At 37.5% G+C, this 23028-nt stretch overlaps 1 protein-coding gene across 1 annotated transcript in view; it reads left to right on the forward strand.

Annotated features, from left to right (window-relative positions):
- ST8SIA1 (ST8 alpha-N-acetyl-neuraminide alpha-2,8-sialyltransferase 1) overlaps positions 1 to 23028 on the forward strand; it is a 140870-nt gene that overhangs the window by 85435 nt on the left and 32407 nt on the right. Inside the window, exon 5 of the mRNA XM_072653524.1 lies at positions 321 to 413. Coding sequence (XP_072509625.1) covers positions 321 to 413 — 93 coding nt within the window. The remainder of the gene's footprint in view (positions 1 to 320; positions 414 to 23028) is intronic.

Here is a 23028-nt window from a genome sequence, read left to right on the forward strand (position 1 = left end):
GCCAGTGTGTGTTAGAGGCCAGGTTCTCCTAACTCCAAGGCCAGCTCTCTATGAACAAATAATAATAAGGGTAATAATTATTATTATCATTATCATTATTATAGCTTACTATGTGTCAGCCAGAGGTTAAGTGACTTCTCAAGGGTCATAGAGCTAATAAGTGTGAGGCTGGATTTGAAATCAGGTATTTTTGGCTTCAAGCCCAGCTTTCTCTCCACTTAGACTTCTTCTTTAATAACCATGCCATGCTGCCTTTGAATGATGTTTTCAGAACTTTAAAATGTGGAAATTACCTTAAATGTATATTCTTCTTTTTTTAGATGCAATCTTCCTCCTCTGTCCAGTGAATACAATAAAGATGTAGGATTCAAAACCCATTTGGTGACAGCTAACCCCAGCATAATTCGGAAAAGGTAAGATAAAAATTCTTCCACTTCTGAGTAACTGGAAAAAAAGACTTTACGTTTATAGATAACTGGGAGGTAATAAACATAATTCACAGGCTGGAAAATTAAAAAAAATAAAATATAGGATTTGACAAGTCAAGAGAATCTGAGAAAAGCCCATCAATTAAACCAGTGCCTGAAAAAGTAAGCAGTATTTTATGCTGCCTCAGAGAGAGTAAGAATGACATGGAGATCTGTTTTCTTGCTTTAGCAGACAGCATCAAGTTTTGCTTATTCACTATTCCTACTTCAGAGCATGCTGATTGCTGATTGACAGCAATTAACAAAAAGTTAATAGTTAATTGACAAAAAATTAAGAACCCAAAAGTAACCAGGCAAAATGGACCTATTGAAGGTCATCCACTCAATATTTTTGGAACATATCAAAATCAGCATGGGCCAAACCTCATCCTAATGTATCTTCCAAAGATGTTTGATTGATGTTATTCTAGGCAGTAGGTCTCAGAGATGAAACTTTTCAGAAATGTGAAAGTTATCTGTCCAAGGATTCTTTAAAACTCCCTTGAGAACTGCATATAGAATGTTAGTAATTATTTTCCTCAGTATTGAGTGATTAGAGCTTAGGAATTTTTTATCCGAGGAAATTCTCTCCCAATAGACAATTTCCCCCTCTAACAAATGTCTATTCTGGCAGGAAACGCATCCAAATTAGTGTTCCGTATGCTGATGGGGATTTCTACTTTTGGTGAACCACCAAATCTCTGCAGCTGCCACCACAATTGTAAATATAACTTGCATTTGCATAATGACTTTGAAACAAAGTTAACAGAGTAACATAAAAACATTAATAACCATCACATACTAGTTAGTACAGAAGTGATAATGACCCCTTGTATTTTGTTTCTGCCAGTTCAAGACAGATGAAGTCTTTTCTTTATCATCTAGTACTGTGTAAATACAACAGTGTAAAAACAAATGACAGTTACATTGTCCTTTCAGATAGTTTTCATAAGAAAGACTATCTCTAGGTCTCTGGGTGGTGTCCATTCTATACTTCCATTTATATAGGTTGGTTAAAGAAGGAAATTGTAAACTTACCTTCATTTTGTGGCTATGTAAACTGAGATACCATAAGAGAGAAAAAACATAAATCCAAACAACTTAGTTTGGCATTTGTGGCCCTCTGTGATCTGTTCCCATTTACCTTTCTAATTTCACTTAGAAGCGTAGGTTAAAGTAGTATAGGATCATAGATTTAGAGCTAGAAGGGACCTTAGAAGTCATGGAATCCAACCTTATCCTTTTATCACTGAGCACACTGAGTCCCAGAGAGGTTTAGTAACTTGACCAAGGTCATACATCTAGTTAGTGTGTGAGGCAAGATTTGAACTCAAGGATTCCTGATTCCAAGTCCAATGCTCTATTCACAATAGATTGTTAGAACTGGAAGTGATGTTAGCTCCATAATTTTACTGATGAGGAAACTAAGACCCTTAGAGGTTAAATGATTTCCTCAAAGTCATATCATATCTAGTTAGTGAGAGTCGTACTAAAACCAAACTTACCACTCTCAGGCCAGTGTTCTTTCAACTTTACTATACTGTGTCTATATCCTATTGCATACTACACTAGGTTCTGAGTTTAAATAGATCAAGTTCCCCATAAGATTCTCTCTTTGGCTCAATATACCCCTTCCAGAATTTCCATTGGAAAACATTTGAATATAATTTGTGTGTAGGCAAATTGGAACAAAGGGTCTCCCAGTATTACAAAACCAAGAGTAATAATATGGGGTACAGGACAGCCTATGTATTTCATCTCACAGGAGATGCAGAAAACACATAAAAGAGTCACAGTAGCACTTACGTAAATGACAAAATTCTTCTCTGGCAAGTCCCATCTTCCTCTAAAATCTATATAGTTCTCCTGATACATCAGAAAACCTTGTATTCCCCTTGAAAGGAAATAACCTTAAGAATGCTAAAAAAGGAAACCCCCTTGACATTCCAGTGAGTCCCACTCTTACCCCAGAGATCTATATGGGCATCTTGCCTTATGATCATATCCTAAAGGCTTGGATTCCCTCTGAAATGAAGAGGAACTTAGGGTTGTTTGAAAGACAATCTCCTTCCTATCAGGTCTGCCTGTCAAAATAATTTATGGTAATACCATAGAGCAAACATCCTTTGTTCCATTATATTGTCAGTTTGATCCCTCACTGCTACTCCAACTTGGTACTTTCCTTTTTACAGGAAGTCTCCATTCAGCCACTCCCATGCTTGGCCACATAGTCCCCCTCTCCATCGCTACCATCTCTTGGGCTAAGAGTGTATGATATTGCTTCTCCAAAACCTGGGGCAGAAAACCGTAATCCAGGCCTCATAGATGAATACACATGTAATTTTCATGTGCCTCTACCCCAAGGCAATCATTGGAGGCTCCCAGGAGAGGGTGAAGTATATGGGAAACTCTCTCCTTACCATTTCAACTAGATCCCATGTGTATTCTTCATTCTGTTACCCTCTTGTCTCTTCTTTGAAAAGGGAAAAAGGCAAAATGACCAAAATAGGTTGAAGTCTGCTATGATTCAATTTTTAATAAGTACAACAAAACTCACTTAGACCCACAATAGGCTGAGTATTAGAGGCAGCTGGGTGGTGCAGTGGATAGAGTGTCAGGTCTGGAGTTAGGAAGACACTGGTCTCAGACACTTACTAGCTGTATGACCGTAGGCAAGTCACTTAACCCTATTTGCCTCAGTTTCCTCATCTGTAAAATGATTTAGAGAAGGAAATGGCAAATGATTCTGGTGTCTTTGTCAAGAAAACCCCAAATGAGATCATGAAGAATCAGACATAACTCAAATGACTGAACAAGTCTGATCATTGACTCAATTTGTCCTCAGTCCACAACAGCTGAAATAAATCAGTCCATTTCCAATTCATACCACTTAAAATGATATCTTTAATTAGACATCAAAGGGAATGTCCCTTCTTTAGTGGGCATATTAGTAGGTTTGCCCACACCTTCTACTGAAGACAGAATCTGAAAGAAAGGTTTACTATTTTATTAGCTCATCAATTTGATCAGTGCCCCTAAATTTCCATTTTCCATTTCCCCTTCACATACTCCATGGTCTAGCCAAATTAGGTTTCTTAGTGTTCTCTATCTGTAGCCAAATCTACTTCATCTTTTTGGTTGGCATTACTTGAAATGGCTCTTCCAGTCAAAATCTATTCAGTTAGTCCCTTAATAAGCATGTAGTAAATACTTTCTACCACACATTGTACTAAGCTTGGAGATCTAAAAAAAAGGATCAAAAAGTAGTCCCTACCCTCAAAGAGCTTACAATCTAATGGGGAAGACCACAAACAAAAAAATATGTGCAGGATAAACAGGAAATAATTAAAAGAGGGAAAGCACTAGAATTAAGATAGATTGAAAAGACTTCCTGTAAGAGATGGGATTTTAGTTGGGACTTAAAGGAAGTCAGTAGATGGAGATAAGAAGGGAGAACAGAAGGAGGGTCAGTCAGGGAAAATCCTTGGAGCTGAGAGATGGATTGTTTTGTTCACAAAACAGTAAAGAGTCTAATGTCCCTGTAAAAAAAGAGTATATGTTGGGGAGGAAAGTGTAAGAAGACTGGAATGGTGGTGATGGGATGAGGCTAAGTTGTGAAGGACCTTAAATACCTAATAGAGCATTTTATAACTTATCTTGTAGGTAACAGGGAGTCACTGGAGTTTATTGAGAAGAGAAGTGACATAGTCCAACCTGTCATTCAGGAAAATCTCTTTGGTTGCTGAAATGGAGCATGAACTGGGGTATGAGAGACTTGAGGAAGGCAGAGCAACCATCAGGCTACTGCAATAGTCCAATCATGAAGTGATGAGAACCTGCTCCAGGGTGGTGGCAGTGTCAGAGGAGAGAAGGGAGTGTATTTAAAATATGTTGCAAAGATGAATCAATAGACCTTGGTAACAGATCTGATATGGCAGGTGAAAGATAGTGATGAGTTGAGAATGACACATAGATTGCAAACCTGAGGGTCTGGAAGGATAATGTTGACCTCTGCAATGATAAGAAGGGTAGAAGTTGGAATAGTTCCCAAGGAGAAGGTAAAGAGTTTTGGATGTGTTGAATTTAAATGGTCTGCTGGACATTCAGCTGCATCTGAAATGCAGCTGAAGATACAAGATTAGAAGTCAGCACAGACAAGAGGAAAAGTTATGTAGTTTTAATTATTAACATAGAGATGGTACTTAAATTCAGGGGAGCTGATGAGATCACCAAGTGAAGAAGTATAGAGGGATAAAAGGAGGATTTTGGAAAAAACCCCGAGGGACTCCTACAGTTAAAGGGTGTGACCCGGGTGAGGATCCAACAAAGGATGCTGAGGAGTAATCTGATGATAGGAAGAGAACCAGGAGAGAATGGTGTTCTGAAAACTTAGAGAGAAGATAGTATCAAGAAAATGGTCATCAGTAGTGTCAAAGACTGCAGAGAGGTCAAGAAGAATGAGGATTGAGAAAAGACCATTGCATTTGGCAATTATGAGATCATTGGTAACTTTACAGAGAATAATTCTGATGGAATGACAAGGTCAGAAACTGGATTGTAATGTGTTTTAAAAGTTAGCCTATTGAAATCCTACCCATTAGTTAAGGTTCTGGTTAAATGTTACTGCCTGCATTTTACATCTTCTCAACCTCTAGTGAAGAGTGATTTCCTACTTTGAATCTATTAGAAACTGGTTTTGTATTTATTTCATTTATTAAATTTTATAATATAGGTACTTGTGTGCCTAGTCTACTTTCTCTGCTAAAGCATAAACTCCTTGAGGATAGAGAATGTGTCTTTATTTTCACATATTCAACAGTACATGGAATTTACAATCCCAAATAAATTATCAAAAAATAAATAGATCTTTGTTGAAATAATAAGACCTGGATGTCTCCAAGTTTTTAATGAGTGGATTATTCTATCTTCTCATTCATAAAGTAATTGGGCTCAAATATTGATTTAGGGTAGATCTTGAAAATTTAAATCATGGGAGATGATTTTCAGTGGATTTATATGGGTGAGGTTAAGTAAGTATTAGGGGCTGGGGTGGAGAGTCAAGTGAGTAAAGATGTGATGAACACCAAATACTTAAAAAAAGGAAAAAGTAGTTGAAATTCCCCTGCCCACCTCCCACACTTATGCTGCCTTCTGGCTACCCAGAAGCCTTGCTGAACCACTACTTTGTCCAAAATTACTTTTCCTTTTTCTTTCAAATCAAATAAAAAAATCTTTTGACTTCTAAAATCAAAATCCTCAGTCACTGAGCTCACCTTCCACTAGGAAAAAAACATATGATTATAGCAAAAATACATGCTATAAGGTGACTAACAGAGAAGATTAACCCTTTTCAGTGGGCTATTTGCACTTGAAAGGAAGAATTTTATTAACTCAAATCAATTTCTGACCATAAGAAATAGTGGGTATGATATCTATATCTATATCTGCATCTATATTTACATCTATATCTATCCATCTCTCTCTGTCATCTATCATCTATCTATCTATCTATCTATCTATCTATCTATCTATCTATCTATCTATCTATCTATCTATCTATCTATCTAATCTATCTATCTACCTGTCTGTCTGTCTGTCTGTGTATCCATCCATCCATCCATCTACATATCTGTCTGCCCCTCCGCCTGTCTACCTATCATCTCTCTCTCTCTCTCTCTCTCTCTCTCTCTCTCTCTCTCTCTCTCTCTCTCTCTCTCTCTCTCTCTCTCTCTCTCCCCCTCTCCTTACTTATCTACATACCGGAGACCTTTCTCAAACCCTTTCTTTGATTGTTACCAGAACTTATTGTTCCTTCTACCTCCTTTCTATATGTTTGGGTTAACAATTTAGCAACCTGCCTACTCCTGATCTAAAGTAACATACTTTAGAAATGACACAACTACTTAATTTCCATACTCATTCAAATCCTGGTTTCTCTAGGCATTTCTGAGCCCTTTGTGAACCTAAAATAGCCTTCACAGGAGGTGAAAGGACATACTTCATCTTAAATCCCTCTTAATTTTGTTTAACTTCAAAGACATTTCTCTGTCTGAAGATAAGGCAATTCTTTCTTGCCAAAGCATCCTTGAAATGGAGTTGCAGAAAACATTCCTATATATAAGTTCTTATATATATTGTAAATAATCAGACTAGTTTTTTGGAGGGGGGTACTATTCATCATTGCACTTTCCTGTTTAACTACCAATGTGTAATACATGTGGACACTGTAGAGCTGGGAAGTTGCTGTTTCTTTGGATCATGATCTCATAATATGGAGATCAGGGTGCAATGGAAAGAATTCAGGATCTGAAGTCAGAGAACTTGGGGTGAGTCCTCTATTGTTCTTGACTACTTGTGTGACCTTGGGCAAATCTCCTTGCCTCCCTAGGCCTCAGGTCCACATCTATAAAATGAGGAAGTAGAAGGCTCTAAATCTGTTCCTATGACATCCAAAATGATTAAAATGTTAAGAATAATGGGCCTTTGTCAATAGTGTGACATACCTAAAGTTTGTCTTTAGAGTACATCTTTCATATTCTCCTTGCCCCATTCCAAGGACCTGAGCCTTCTACCCAGGAGCTTTCCTACTATAGTTGTTTGCTCGTGTTTATCCACCCACAGCAGCAACTCCTGCTGCTGACCTCTTGTGTTTCCTCTCCCTATCAAAACTTGCTTGGGATAAAAAAAAAAATAGAGATAGAAAGGTATTTAGAGATAATTTTACAGACAAGAAACATGAGATTCGTGAAAATTATATGACTTACATCATCATAATTAGTATTTAGATAACATCTTAAGATTTGAAGTACTTTACATATATTACTTTACCTTCACAACAATCTTGTGAGATAGGTACTTAATTTATTATTCATATTTTATAGATGAAAAATGGACACTCAAAAATTGAATGCGAGTGTATTAAGTTCATTGAACATTTTATTGTATTCTACTGTCATGGATCCTTTATTTGGTCTCTTTCCAGGGTGGTAACTCTCTGTTTTGGAAAAGACAGGTTCCTCCCTAAGCAGTTTATTTAATAAGTAAAGACAAAGTAGATTAGGGACCGAAAAAAAAGTGAAGTTGCATATTTAACTTCAAAGAGTAATTTGTTAACTTCAAAGATCTATTTTTTTCTTTAGTTCTTCTCCCCACCTCCCTTTTAATGACAAGGAAAGAAGGAGGCAATTAATTAATTGTTAGGGAAGAGAGAAAGTAAGAGAGTGCAGAGAGAGGAGTGAATGTTGTTCTTATGCAAAGATCAATTTATCCAACTACTGATTATAATATTCTCTGGCTTATAAACAGAAAACTTCCTGTTTTAGATCTAATTATAAGGAAGAAGGAAATGATTCAGATATCACTAATCTGTTTCTACTTTTCTTTTTTAATCTCTTTTTTCTTTTGTTAAGTATTTCCCAATTACATGTAAAAAGAATTTTTAACAATCATTTAAAAAAATTTTAAGTGCCAAATTTTCTCCCTCCTTCCTGCTTTTTAACACCTCCTTGAGTAGGCAAGCACTTTGATTTTGATCATACATGTGAAGTCATGTCAAACATATTTCCATATTAGTCATGTTGCAAAAGAAAATATAGACAAAATGAAGCAATAAAAATAAAGACAGTTTTAAAAAGTATGCTTCAATTTGCATTCAGAGTTAATCAGTTCTGTCTCTCTAGGTGGATAGCATTTTTCATCATGGTCCTTTGGAATTGTCTTAGATCATTATCTTGATTAGAGCATCTGAGACTTTCACAGTTTGTCATCCCTACAACATTGATATTACTGTGCACAACATTCTACTGATTCTGTTCACTTCACTTTGCATCAGTTCGTATGTCTTCCCAGGTTTCTCTGAAACCATTGTGCTTGTCTGTCATTTCTTATAGCCCAGTAGCATTCCATCACAATCACATACCACAATTTGTTCAGCTACTCCAGATTTGATGGGCAGCCCTTCTATTTCCAACTCTTTTCTACCACAAAAAGAGCCTAAACATTTTTGTACAAGTATGTCCTTTCCCTTTTTTTTCCCCTAATCTCCTTGGGATGTATACCTAGTAGTTGTATTTCTGGGTCAAAGGATATACACAGTTCCATAGGCCTTTGGATATAGTTGCAAATTACTCTCCAGAAAGTTGGACCAGTTCACCAATCCACCAACAGTACATGAGTATCTCAACTTCTCCACATCCCTTCCAACATTTGTCATCTTGACTTCTTTTGTCATGTTACCCAGTCTGAGGTGGTATCTCAGAACTGCTTTAATTCATATTTCTCTAATCAGTAATGATTTAGAGCATTTTTTCATTTGACAATTGATAGCTTTGATTTCTTCTTCTGAAAACTATCTGTTCATATCCTTTGATTATCAACTGGAGAATGGCTCTTAATTTTGTAAATTTGGTTCAGTTTCCCATATATTTGAGAAATGAGATCCCCATCAGAGAAACTTGTTGCAAATGTCCACCCCCACCCCAGTTTCCTGTTTTGCCTCCAATCTTGAGTGCATTAGTGTTGCTTATACAAAAGCCCTTTCATATAATGAAAGTTATCTCTTTTACTTCCTGTAATCTCCTCTATCTCTTGTTTGGTCATAATCCCTTCTGTTAGCTATAGAACTGACAGCTATATCTTTCCATGCTCCTCTAATTTACTTATGATGTCACCCCTTATGTCTAAATCATTTAGTCATTTTAACCCTATCTTGGTATATGGTGCAAGATAGGTATCTGTGCCTAGTTTCTGCTTTTAGGTTTTCCCAGCAATTTTCATCAGATGTTGAGCTCTTGCACCAAAAGCATGGATACTTGAGTTTATCAAATACTAGATTATTATGGCCATTTATTACTGTATATTGTATACTTAATCTATTCCATTGATCCACCACTGTATTTCTTAGCCATATATTGTTTGGACGATTACATGGCTAACATGTATGATCAAAATCAAAGTGCTTGCCTACTCAAGCAGGGGTTAAAAGCAGGAATGAGGGAGAAAATTTGAAATTCAAAATTTTAGTTGTATATGGCGTTTTTGCTATATTACTATAATCTCCTTGATAGTAACATTTTATTTATTTTTTCATCAATAATAAGGAAATTTGTCTATAGTTTTCTTTCTCTATTTTTGCTTTCCCCAATTTAAGTATAAAAAACATATTTGTGCCATAGAGGGAATTTGGTAGGATTCTTTCTTTTTTTGAAGTTTATTTATTTTTAATTTCCAACATTCATTTCCACAAAATTTTGAGCTCCAAATTTTCTCCACCTCTCTCCCCTCCCCACCCCATAACGCCTTGCATTCTGATTACCCCTTCCTTCAATATACCCTCCCTTCTATCACAAACCCCTCCCTTCCCTTATCCCCATCTTCTCTCTTTTCTTGTAGGGCAAAATAGATTTCTATACCCCATTACCCGTATTTCTTATTTCCCAGTTGTATGCAAAAACGTTTCTCAACATTCGTTCCTAATACTTTGAATTCCAACTTCTCTCCCTTCCTCCCTCCCCACCCATCCCCACTGAGAAGGCAAGCAATTCAATATAGGCTAGATATGTACAGTATATATATATATATATATATATATATATATATATATATACACAATATATATACTATATATATATATTCACAAGACTTCCATAATAGTCATGTTGTATAAGACTAATTTCCCCCTCCATCCTATCCTGCTCCCCATTTATTCTATTCTCTCTTTTGATCTTGTCCCTCCTCATAAGTGTTTACTTCTAATTACTCTCTTCTCCCATTGCCCTCCCTTCTATGATCTCTCTCACCCTACTTGTCCCCTTCTCCCCTACTTTCTTATAGTGTAATATAGATTTTCATATCAAACTGAGTGAGCATGTTATTCCTTCCTTTAGTCAAATGTGAAGAGATTAAGCTTTACTTTTTCCCTCTCACCTCCTCCCTTTTCTCCTCCATTGAAAAAGCTTGTTCTTGCCTCTTTTATGAGTAATAATTTGCCCAATTCCATTTCTCCCGTTCTCCTCCCAATATATTCCTCTCTCACCCCTTAATTTTGTTTTTTAGATATCATCCCTTCTTATTTAACTCACCCTGTGCTCTGTCTATATATATATATATGTATATATATATATATAGACAGACACACACACACATATGTGTGTGTGTGTGTGTGTGTGTGTGTGTGTAATCCCTTCAACTACCCAAATACTGAAAAAAGTCTCAAGAGTTACAAATATTATCTTTCCATGTAGGAATGTAAACAGTTCAACTTTAGAAAGTCCTTTGTGATTTCTCTTTCCTGTTTATCTTTTCATGCTTCTCTTGATTCTTGTGCTTGAAAGTCAAATTTTCTTTTCATGTTTGGTGTTTTCATCAAGAATTCTTGAAAGTCCTCTATCATTGAATGTCCATTTTTTGCCCTGAAGTATTATACTCAGTTTTGCTGGGTAAGTGATTTTTGGTTTTAATCCTAGTTCCTTTGACTTCTGGAATATCATATTTCAAGCCCTTTGATCCCTTAATGTAGAAGCTGCCAGATCCTGTGTTATCCTGATTGTATTTCCACAATGCTTGAATTGTTTCTTTCTAACTGCTTGCAATATTTTCTCCTTGACCTGGAGACTCTGGAATTTGGCTACAACAATCCTACGATAAAATAAACATCTCAGTATTTATTGTAGAACAGAGAGAATTATATATGAAGCTGAATATTTATCTGTCTGAGTATGTATTTACTTTACTTTTCAAGTATGTAATAAATTCAATATCACTTTCAAGGCTGTCCAACTTATCTGTGATTCCTTATTGCTTATTCTTTTCTCATATTTTTTAGAATCCTATCCCTACCCCTTTTGATCTCCTACCTCATCTTTCTCCCATTTGAAAAAAAAGAACCCTTGAAATAAATATGCATAATCTAGCAAAACAAATCCCCATGTTTGTGAGACATAAAATTATATGTGTATATATATATATATATATATATATACACACACACATATACATACCTACATACACCCACATCTATCTATCTATCTATCTATCTATCTATCTATCTATCTATCTATCTATCTATCTCATTCTGTATCTTGAGTCTATTACCTCTGTCAGGAGGTAGGTAACATTCTTTATCAATGGCACTGTGAAATTGCAGATTGTCATTACATTGATTGGAATTCTTAAGTTCTGATAGTGACTGCCAAAGTGTAGAAAAGTCTTTTCCTCACAAAAATTCTTTGGATATGACCAGCTGGCAAGCACTTCTTTCTTCTCTGCTTTAATGCTCATTTTTCTTTGAGGCACTGTATGCGCCACACAATGGACAGAGGCTCCACAGAACTGGCAGTTAACAAGTGACAACTTCAGGATAGTTTCTCCCAACTGAACTAATGCTTACAACACTTGCCTTACTTCTCCATTGTCTTACTAGAGACAATGAATCATCTAGGTATGTTAATATTTTCTGGTACTTCCCATCCATAGCCATCTACTCCATAATCCTTTTAATAAACTGATGATGTCCTCATGATTCTTTCGGATATAAGTATATCCTCTTAGAATCTGTGTCTTGCCAGGGATTTTAAAATAGTTATTCATTCAGATGACTGAGTAAAAAATTATTGGGTACGGTCTTTTCTTCAAATTGTGTAAATCTCTTCATCTGAAAGGATCATTTTGAATGCCATATCCATTAGCAAAATTAACTTAAGTTCATAGAGTTAGATCTAGAAAGGACCTCACTGTGATGAAAACTCAGCTCTACAGTGGTATGGAAAAATCATTTAGGAAGTGATCACTGCTTCATGTGATGCCTGACTTTGAAGCCCAACAGTTTTGAACCTGACTATCTTAAAAGGCAGGTGAGGAGGTGAAGCCAAGATGGCAAAGTAGAAAGACACACATACACATAGCTCCGAACCCACAAACCACAGAACGGCTAGAGGGGACCAAGCCAGGGCGAATTCTGCACCCAGAGACCACGGAATATTGGAGCGAGGGAGATTTCTGCTCCGGAGAGACCTGCAAACCTCTCGCGGGGGGTCCTTCGCGCCGTGGACTGGGCGCCGGGACGGGTAGCAGAGTGCAGCCCTGCCACGGCCATGACACCGTGAGGAAAAGATCTGAGAGGGCTATGGGGACGGGATCTCCAGCGGCCACGCTAGTCCCCCCACCCACAGAGGGAACTGCAAACCTCTCGCAAAAGGTCCATCGCGCTGCAGACGCGGAGCCCAACCCAGACCTGCAGCGGCGGCAGCCGCGGCTCTGAGAGGCACAGATCTGAGAAGGCTCCAGAGACGGGATCTCAAGCGGCAGCACTAGCCCCCCCACCAACAGGTGACTGACGGGGGTAGGTGAGAGAGTCTCTTTGGCGGGTTGAGAGGGGAGTGGGGTGCCCCCATGGCTCAGGCCCCCCCAGGAGATAGAAGCTGAGAGGCGGCTGCAGACAGGGGCTCCCCAAGCGGGCCGGAGCCTGGATCCATTGTGGAAGGTCTGTGCATAAACCCCCTGAGAGAACCAAGCCAGAGAGGCGGCCCTGCCCCTGACCTCAGCACATGAACTTAATTTAACACTGAATAGCAGTCCTGCCCCCGCCAAAAACCCTAAGGCGGGAAGCAGCATTTGAATCTCAGTCCCCAAACGCTGGCTGGGAGGACCAGGAGGCGAGGTGGGTGTGAGGAGAACATTCAGAGGTCAGGCCACTGGTTGGAGAAAATGCCAAGAAAAGGGAAAAGAAATAAAACTATTGAAGGGTACTTTATCGGAGAAAAGACACTTCCTCCCTTCCTTTCTGATGGGGAGGAACAATGCTTGCCATCAGGCAAAGACACAGAAATCGAGGATTCTGTGTCCCAGCCCACCCAATGGGCTCAGGCCATGGAAGAGCTCAAGAGGAATTTTGAAAATCAAGTTAGAGAGGTGGAGGAAAGACTGGGAAGGGAAATGAGAGGGATGAGGGAGAAGCATGAAAAGCAGATCAGCTCCCTGCTAAAGGAGAACCAAAAAAATCTTGAAGAAATTGGCACTTTGAGAACTAGCCTAACTCAGCTGGCAAGGGAGGTGCAAGGGGCCAATGCGGAGAAGAATGCTTTCAAAAGCAGAATTAACCAAATGGAAAAGGAGATTCAAAAGCTCACTGAAGAAAATAGATCTTTCAGAACTGGAATGGTACGGATGGACGCTAAGGACTTTTCGAGAAAGACAGATATCTCAGAACATAGCGCGCAGATTCGAAAAATGGAAGATAATGTGAAATATCTTATTGGAAAAACAACTGACCTGGAAAATAGAATCAGGAGAGACAATGTAAAAATTCTGGGACTACCTGAAAACCATGATCAAAAGAAGAGCCTAGACATCATCTTCCATGAAATTATCAAGGAAAACTGCCCTGAGATTCTAGAACCAGAAGGCAAAATAAATATTCAAGGAATCCACAGAACACCGCATGAAAGAGATCCAAAAAGAGAAACTCCTAGGAGCATTGTGGCCAAATATCAGAATTCCCAGGTGAAAGAGAAAATATTGCAAGCAGCTAGAAAGAAACAATTCAAGTATTGTGGAAATACAATCAGGATAGCACAAGATCTGGCACCCTCCACATTGAGGGATAGAAGGGAATGGAATAGGATATTCCAGAAGTCAAAGGAACTAGGACTGAAGCCAAGAATCACCTACCCAGCAAAACTGAGTATAATACTTCAGGAGAAAAAATGGTCTTTCAAGGAAATAGAGGACTTTCAAATTTTCCTGATGAAAAGACCAGAGATGGAAAGAAAATTTGACTTTCTAACACAAGAATGAAGAGAACCATGAAAAGGTGAACAGCAAAGAGAAGTCATAAGGGACTTACTAAAGTTGAACTGTTTACATTCCTACATGGAAAGACAATATTTGTAACTCTTGAAACATTTCAGTATCTGGGTACTGGGTGGGAGTACACACACACACACATGCACACACGCACACATACATAGAGACAGAGTGCACAGAGTGAATTGAAGAGGATGGGATCATACCTTAAAAAAAAAAAATGAAATCAAGCAGTGAGAGAGAAATATTGGGAGGAGAAAGGGAGAAGTTATATGGGGCAAATTATCTCTCATAAAAGAGGCAAGCAAAAGACTTATTAGTGGTGGGATAAAGAGGGGAGGCAAGAGAAAAACATGAGGTCTACTCTCATCACATTCCACTAAAGGAAAGAATATAATGCACACTCATTTTGATAGGAAAACCTATCTCATAATACAGGAGAGTGGGGGACAGGGGCACAAGCAGGGTGGGGGAGAGGATGGAGGGGAGGGCATGGGGAGGAGAATGCAATACGAGGTCGACACTCATGGGGAGGGAAAGGACCATAAGAAAATAGAAGTAAAGGGGGACAGGATAGGATGGAGGGAAATATAGTTAGTCCTATACAACACAACTAGTATGGAAATCATTTGCAAAACTAAACAGATATGGCCTATATTGAATTGCCTGTCTTCCAAGGGGAAGGGGTGGAGAGGGAGGGAGCTAAAGAAGTTGGAACTCAAAGCGTTAGGACCAAATGTAATGTTCTTACCACTGGGTAACAAGAAATACAGGTTAAGGGGTAAAGAAAGCTATCTGGCCCTACAGGACAAAAGAGAAGACGGAGACAAGGGCAGGGAGGGAGGATAGAGGAGAGAGCAGATAGGTCACAGGGGCAATTAGAAAGCTCAGGTTTGGGGGAGGGGATAAAAGGGGAGAAAATTTGTAACCCAAAATTGTGTGAAAATAAATGTTAAAAGTTAAATAAAAAAAAAAAAGGCAGGTGAACTAGAATTTGGGACAGCAATACAAGAATTCTTCAATTAATGACTAATATAGACCATCAGGCTGTGACTATAAGATCATCCACCTTACTTGGGTGATAACCTTAGAGTAAGTACTACATAGGCTGTACATTCTTTTCTTTTTCTTCTGTATTTCTATTTGAATTGATAGCCCCTCTATATCACAAAAGTCTCCAGAACCTTATTGTTGTTCTTACTGTAGTACTAATGATAACTTTGCAATACCACATGGTCAATATAGTAATTATTTCACTATTAACTTACATATACTGTACATATATTTTTGCAGATGCCTAATGAATGCTTTAGGGATTTGAGAGTGTACTTATTATATCCAGATGCCCCTCTGCAGATTATCAACTTCATCTTCTAGTACCTGTGTCTTCACAGCAACCACACAGTGAGATGGTCATACTTTTGATCTTACCATCACTCCCTGTGCAATTTAAAATGTTGATATTCCTTTATCAGATCATTACCTCTCATTCTTCCATCCCTTCCTAAAACTATTCTACACTTCACTGAAACTTCACCCCTCTCTCTTTTATCAAGTCATCACTCCTCCTCTGGGCTCACTTTCTACCTTCAAAATCTTGACCATATGAATAATCAGTTTAGTAATCAGTTTAACTATATACTCACCTTGAGTCCTTGGTCTATTTGTGTTATCTGCTTTGCACCTTTGTAAAATTCATCCTGGCTTATTCCTACCATATATCTTCTCCACTCTTACTCAAGTGCTGTTAAAATTGGTGAAGAAGTCACGCATCTCTGCTGACTAGTTCTACTGCAGATTTATATTATGAGATCTTAATTGGACTCATCCTACTTTATGTTAATCATTTTACTCTTCTGTGATTGACTGTCCCACTCCACTCACCATCTATTCTGAACCATCTTGTTTCTCAAACTACCAAGATGACTCCCTCCCTCTCAGAAGATATCTAAAAATATTGTACTTCATTGAAGAAACTGATACCATCTGTCAGGAGCTCCAACTTTTCCCAACTCCATAAACCAAATACCTTCAGCCACATCGCCAACTCTTTCCTTCTTGCCATTGTCTTAGAGGAAGAGAATTCTTATAAATCTACTTAAAACTTTGATCCCATTCCCTCCTGTCTTCTCTGAGTCAGTCTCATTTTCTCTCCTGAACTTGTCTTACAACACCAACTGAACTGTCAGCACCTTAAAGCATCCTTTCTCTCTCTGTCTCTGTATCGCTCTGTCTCTCCATCTCTCTTGCTGTATCTCTTTCTCCCACATTCTGCCTCTCTCTATCCACTATTTCATTCCCTATTCCTGTCAAACAAGGATATTTTTACTTCACCCTAAAAATAAAAACATTTTCCTTTGTTCCTAGCATATTAAGCTATCATTCTAAATCTGTTGTCCTCTTCATAGCCAAATTTCTAGAAAAAGATGCCTATACTTGTTACTCTCACATTCATTTCTCAACCTTTTGAAATTTGATTTCTAGCATCAGTATTCAAATGAAGCTTCTAATGTTATCAATGATCAATCTACCAGTTTCCAAATCTTATGACATTTTCTCAGTTTTCATTCTTGACCCCTCTGAAGCATTTAATACTATTGACCACCCTTTCTTCTTTGATGTTCTCTCTTTCTTGAGTTTTTGTAACACTACTCTTTCCTCTTTCTCTTCCTACCTCATCAATATTTTTACTGGGTCATTATCCATGTCCATTCCTATAACTGTGTGTTTCCTCTGAAGCTTTGTTCTAGTCCTTATTCTCCCTACATCCTTTCTTATTATCTCATTCACTCTGATGACTATAACGGCCTCTCTCTCTATAGATGATTCCCAGATATCTATATCCAAACCCATTCTCTCCTGAATTCCAGTACTACAACACCAACTGTAATCTCTAAAACTAACATACTTATATCCTTCCTCCCCAAATTCTCTCTTTCAAACTTCCACATTTCAGTTGTAAGCATCACCATCCTTCTGGTTACCAAGTTTCACAAGCTCAGAGTGATGCTTGACTCTTTCTTCTCTCTTCTCTCTAACTTCTCATCACTTTCCAAGTTCTGATGCTTCTGCCTTCATAATATATCTCACATACATTCTCTTCTCTTGACTCAAATAATTAGTACCATAGTTTAGGTTGTAGTCAGCTCTTGCCTGGACTGTGGGAAGAGATTCCTAATTGGTCTACCAATCTTTGGTCTCTTTCCTTTTTAATTCATTCTCCATACAGCTGACAAATTATCATTTCTAAAGCACAGGTATAACCACATCACTGCCCCATTCATCTTTCATTATCATGTTTAGCTTATATCTTTTCCATTGAGTCTAATGTTATACAGAGAAAAGGATCAATTAATTGGATTTTTTCACTTTTTACATGTATTGTTAGCAACATATTGTTGAATTCTGTGTATAAATTATGTTACTAAGCAAGATGTTACATCAGCTGTGATCTCATGTAAGATTGGTTCTAGGTGGTACAGAAATTATATAACTGTAATATTAATGGAAGTTAAGATCTTCCCCACCCATTAATAGGCCTCACGTAGAGCTCATTAAGGGAAGTTTGCTTGGGGGAAACTTACTTGTAGACAGGCTTTCACAGCCTTTGTTAATTTCCAATTAGGCACAGAGTCACTGAGGGTTGTGATGCCTTCTGGCTCTTAGAAGTGTATATATACTCTGAGTTGGCATTTTGCTTTGGGGGCTTGATTATGAGAATGACTTTGTGATTCCCTGGTCAAGATTCTGCTCAGTTGTAAAGACACTCTCAATCCAGGGATTGAGTATAAAGAGTATAGCAATATTGCTTTGATTCATGCAGTAGAGCCTTGTCTGTTGGTCTTTATTTCTCTGCTTATATTTTCCCTGAAACTCATGGTGCTGACTTTTCCCCTGAGCTAGTGAATATAATTAAAAAAGACTGTTGATCCCTTAAACAGCTATCTTTCCAAGTAAAGCAGATCTAAGAACCTGTGCTAGCAGGTCCTCCTGGGTGTGCTAGGGTGCTTGCTGTTACAATGATATGTTTGTATTAGATTAGAATTGTGAAAAATCAGAAGCTTGAGTACCATTGTTTTGAGTTTTAAGCAAGGTCAGTAAGCTCTGGGCAAAAGTTTTTGAGAAGAAAAAAACTTTATTTTGGAGGGAAAGAAAGAATACTGAAGACCATGGTTTAAATTATGCACCAGAAGGTTCTGTCCAGCTTTCAGTATGTGAAGAAATTGTAGAAAGGCTTAAATATATGGAAGGAAGACTATTCAGAGTAAGATGCTCATGAGATATTGTGAAAATCAAACTTGTGTGTGCTTAAAGAGAAATACATTGACAAACTGATAAAGGATAGAGGAAGGGAAAGAAAAGGAAGAGAATAGGCAGAAAAAGTAGATCTGCAGAAGAATGACTTGGCTAAGGCTGAAGTTCTATACATAGTTCAATGCAGAGAAATAGGACTAGCACGAATTAATCTTTTAATTGAAGAGAAGGAATTTACACACTCCATCAAAAAATATTTAAGTGTCTTATGTGAACATTGTAATGGGGGCTTTGTATTTGAAGACTAAAATAATGAAACAATCCTGCCCCCAAGAAGCTTATATTTTATAAGGGGGGGTGGGTGGGAAATGTATGCTCATAAATAAATGCAAAGTGATTTTTGTGGGTGGAAGAAGTATTAACATTTGGGGAGAGGAAAGACCTGATGCAAGAGGAGACAGTTTAAGGTGAGGTTGGAAAGAAACTAAGGATCCCATTAAGTAGAAGTTATCCCATTAAAGAGAGAATGACTGCACAGTGCATTCTAGGCCTAAGGGGTAGCCTGTGCAAGTATGGATGTAAGCATGGAATAGCCTTAAGTCATTAAGAGTAAGCCAGTTTGGCTAGACTACACAGCACTTGAGGAGACTAATGTGCAAAAAGTCTGTAAGGACAACCTGGAAGCATGATGAGAGGGACTTTAGATGTCAGAGAAGTTTGTATTTGTCCTAAAGATAATAGACAATCATTAGAGCTTCTTGAACAGGTAAGTGAATTGGTCAGAATTGCTTTAGGAATATGCTTTAGGAATTTTTAGAATATGCTTTAGGAATAGTACTTTGTTATTAAGGATGGACTGAAGAATTAAGAGACTAGCAGTTGAGAGACTAATTAGCAAAGTTATTGCAGTAGATCAGGTCTGTCTGTGTTTGTCCTTCATTTCTGAAGAAGACCATGACATCAGAGAAATGATGACATGACTTGCGCTTGACTTTGTTTTGAGTGAGGGAGGGCTGTGCAAGGTCACCAACCTTACTTTCTCCTACTCAGCCATCTGGGTCTAGTGACCAGATATTTATCAGGATGACTGGAGATGGCCCAGGATGCAACGGGAGACCTTGGCCTTTTTAGGTTGGTCTTTTCAGGTAATCATTTAGAAGGGGGTAATGCCCATATAGGGATGAGAGGTAATAAGAGCCTAAACTATGATTGTGGCCATATGAGTGGAAAGAAGAAGACAGATGTGAAGATAACCATAAGACATAGCAATTAATTGGATATAAGGGAAAAGTGATGGTGACAATGACACCAAGCTTGCAAACCTGTGTGACTGGGAGAATGGTGGTATCCTGAATATAAAATGGGAAAGTAGAGAGAGAGGTGGTTTAGGGCAAAGATAATGAGTTCTGTTTTGTGAATGTCAAGTTTGAATTGTCAGTTAGAAATGTCTGATAGGCAATTGGAGCAATCATTAGAATTTTCATGGTTAAAATGAGTGGAAGAAACTCTTTTGAAAATTAGGTGGAAATTGATTTTTTAAAAATGTAGCCCAAGTGATATATCTTGATGACACTTATTTTACAGAAGGAAGTCATGAGTCCTTGATAAATCTACATTTCTAAGGAGTATGCCAACAAGAAGTTCTTTCAGAAGTTGATTAGCTCATAGAAAAAAATCAATTAATAGATTTCAAAAGAAAGCTTATTTCAAAGCTTTTTAGAAACCTCTATTACCCAGTCTTAACTCTGTGTTTAGAAAGGGAGATAAATGAATTTTTACTCTAAGAAATATTAAGAGCTATTTAGGAAAGGAGAATGACCTAAAATCAGATAATCTTACCTTATTATATACATATCATGAAGTAATAGCATGATTTTGTTCAAGGTAACTTGCAGTGTTTGCAAACAGGATATTTCACAAAATACAAACACTGAGATATTGGAAACAAAGATAGCCTACACTGAGGAAAATATGGACTTGAAATAAAAGTGAAGAAAAGCATATCTGTTTTGGGTTTGGAAACTGATTTGTTGCATTGTTAGTAGATATGTTATTCATTTTTTGCAAGGTCCATTTTTAAAAGTTTTATGCAAAATCAAGTCATCTAATCTTTACAAGGGAATTTTGAACTTTAATACTCCTAAAAATTTACTTTGGTAAAGAAGTGTTATAAAAATGCTGGAGTCTTATTTCAGGTAATAGTTTTTCAAAATTTTGATTCATATAAAATGGAAAAAAATACTATCATTTTAAAACTATTATTGCTTCAATACTTTGATAGAACTGTGATATTGATGGGGACACTCCCTCCAATAATACAGATTGCAACTCATCCATAATTTCTCATCCTGTGCAACTCATGTCCATGTTGTTCCATAAATTTTCCCCAGGGAGAGCTCTCTTCTGGGGGCCATCCAATCTCTTAACATTGCCTGGAGCATCCAGGCTGCCCTTGTCACTTTCTTTCCTAGTATTGTATCTCTGATTTCATCCATTGCACTGATTTCTTGTTCAAGTCTTATTAATAAAGTTCCACAACCTACTTGTTGCCACCATTCATCTCTGTTGCCCTTTGGGGGACCCACATCTTTAATTCCTTGGTTACTGTGCTAGTCCATGACTTATAGACATATGGTATATTGTCATTAAAATGATGCTCTTTCGTTTCAGAGTGAAGCTTAGGGTCATTAAAAAGTATTTGTAATTTATGAAAAGCAATTTAATCTGTTTTCTTGGTCAATTCTGGGCCCAGCTCATTACCTTTTCATAGTGTCTGTAGAAGCTGTATGTACTAATAAAGATTCTCTTTATGAGTTATCTCTCCAGATACATTCTTGTTCCATTTACTTCTTTTTTCTTGTGTGGTCAAATTCTTTTGAATGATTACACTATCCAAAAGTGTTTGCCACAGTCATGGATACTCTTGTTCTGAGTCCAAATGAAAATGATATTCCTTATAAATGGTGAAGTCCTCCAGAGGAAGTCAGTAAGAGATAAGTGAACAAAATGGGTTGAAGCTGAAGCTCTCTAGTGAAGTAACACTCTAGTAATATTCTAGAGTAGTAATACTCACTGGTGTTAAAAATGAGACCTCATAATGAAACTAATTTTCTTAAATGCCTTATGTTCTAAAGGTAGGTCCTAAGGAAAACTTCTTAAAACATTTTTAGGTAGTGACAATACAGTGGGAATATGTGTCTAACCTCCTAAGATAACCATTTGGAAAGACAGCTCTTCTCTTTACATTGTGGAATATTTGTTTAAAGATCAGTGTCAAGAATTTGGAACTCAAAATTTAAAAAAATGAATGTTAAAGATTGTTTTTGCATGTAATTGGGGAAAATAAAATATCAAGTCATTTCAAAAATTATACTTTTTCATTTGAAAAATATTTAATTTCTTTAGTGTGAGTATTAAAGGATGTGCTAGAACCAACTCTATCCAGTTTGCAAGAGCCAACTGTTAAATTCTCAATGTGAGTATTTATATATCAGATATAGGCAATAGCTATAATCTGGAATTGAAATACATTTTTATTGATTGTCCAGACTTCAAAAAATATTAATAATCCATATTAAACTTAAGAATGAGAAAAAATACAGATCACTCCCCTTACTTTATAATTAGACTTCCATATAGTATTTACTTAATGAGGTTGTTGAGTTGAAATCCGGTGTAATTGAAAGTTAAATGAGGACATGAATGAAAGTCTATTTTTAAGCATGAGTTGTCCTTTGGAATGCAGCATTCAGTGTCCTCTTTGATGCTCATGATTAAAATTCTCAGGAAGAACTGTTCCATATCCTCCATTGTATATACCTATTATATGATATGACAAAATTGCCAGGAAGTGGGGCAGGAGCAGTGATTTTCTAAATGTGAGGGAAAATCCGGAATCTCTCTAATATAACACTAAAGTTGTCTTTAAGTGCCTGCCAAGCACTGTGCTAAACACTGACACTACCAAGAAAGGCAAAAAAAAAAAACAAACAACCCGACAAAAAAACAAACAAGCCAGTCCCTGCTATTAATGCCTTCAGTCCAGTGAAGGATAAGAACATGTACAAAACAATATACAAACTCTCTCTGTCTGTCTGTCTGTCTCTCCATACACACACACACACACACACACACACACACACACACACACACACACACACACACACACACACACAGCAAATTGGAAATAATTTTAGATGAAAGGTACCAAGATCAAGGAGAACTGAGAAAGGCTTCTTTCAGAAGGTGAGACTAGGTGAGCCTTGAAGGAAGCTAGGGAGGCCAGGGGGCAGAGATAAAGAGGGAGAGAGTTCCAGGTGTGGGCAACAGCCAGCCAGTGAAAATACTCAAAGCCAGGAGATTGAATGTTGTGTGCTTGGAATAGTAAAGAGACCAGTGCCCCTGGAGTTGCTTTAAAAGCAAATCTGTGCTCCTTACAAATGGGGACTATTGTTTTATGATTTTCCTTTTGGAAAACTAGGTTATAGGATACCTGCCAAGTAAGTAT

This window comes from Notamacropus eugenii, chromosome 3 (assembly GCF_028372415.1).
Source record: "Notamacropus eugenii isolate mMacEug1 chromosome 3, mMacEug1.pri_v2, whole genome shotgun sequence".
In the NCBI taxonomy this organism is placed as follows: domain Eukaryota; kingdom Metazoa; phylum Chordata; class Mammalia; order Diprotodontia; family Macropodidae; genus Notamacropus; species Notamacropus eugenii.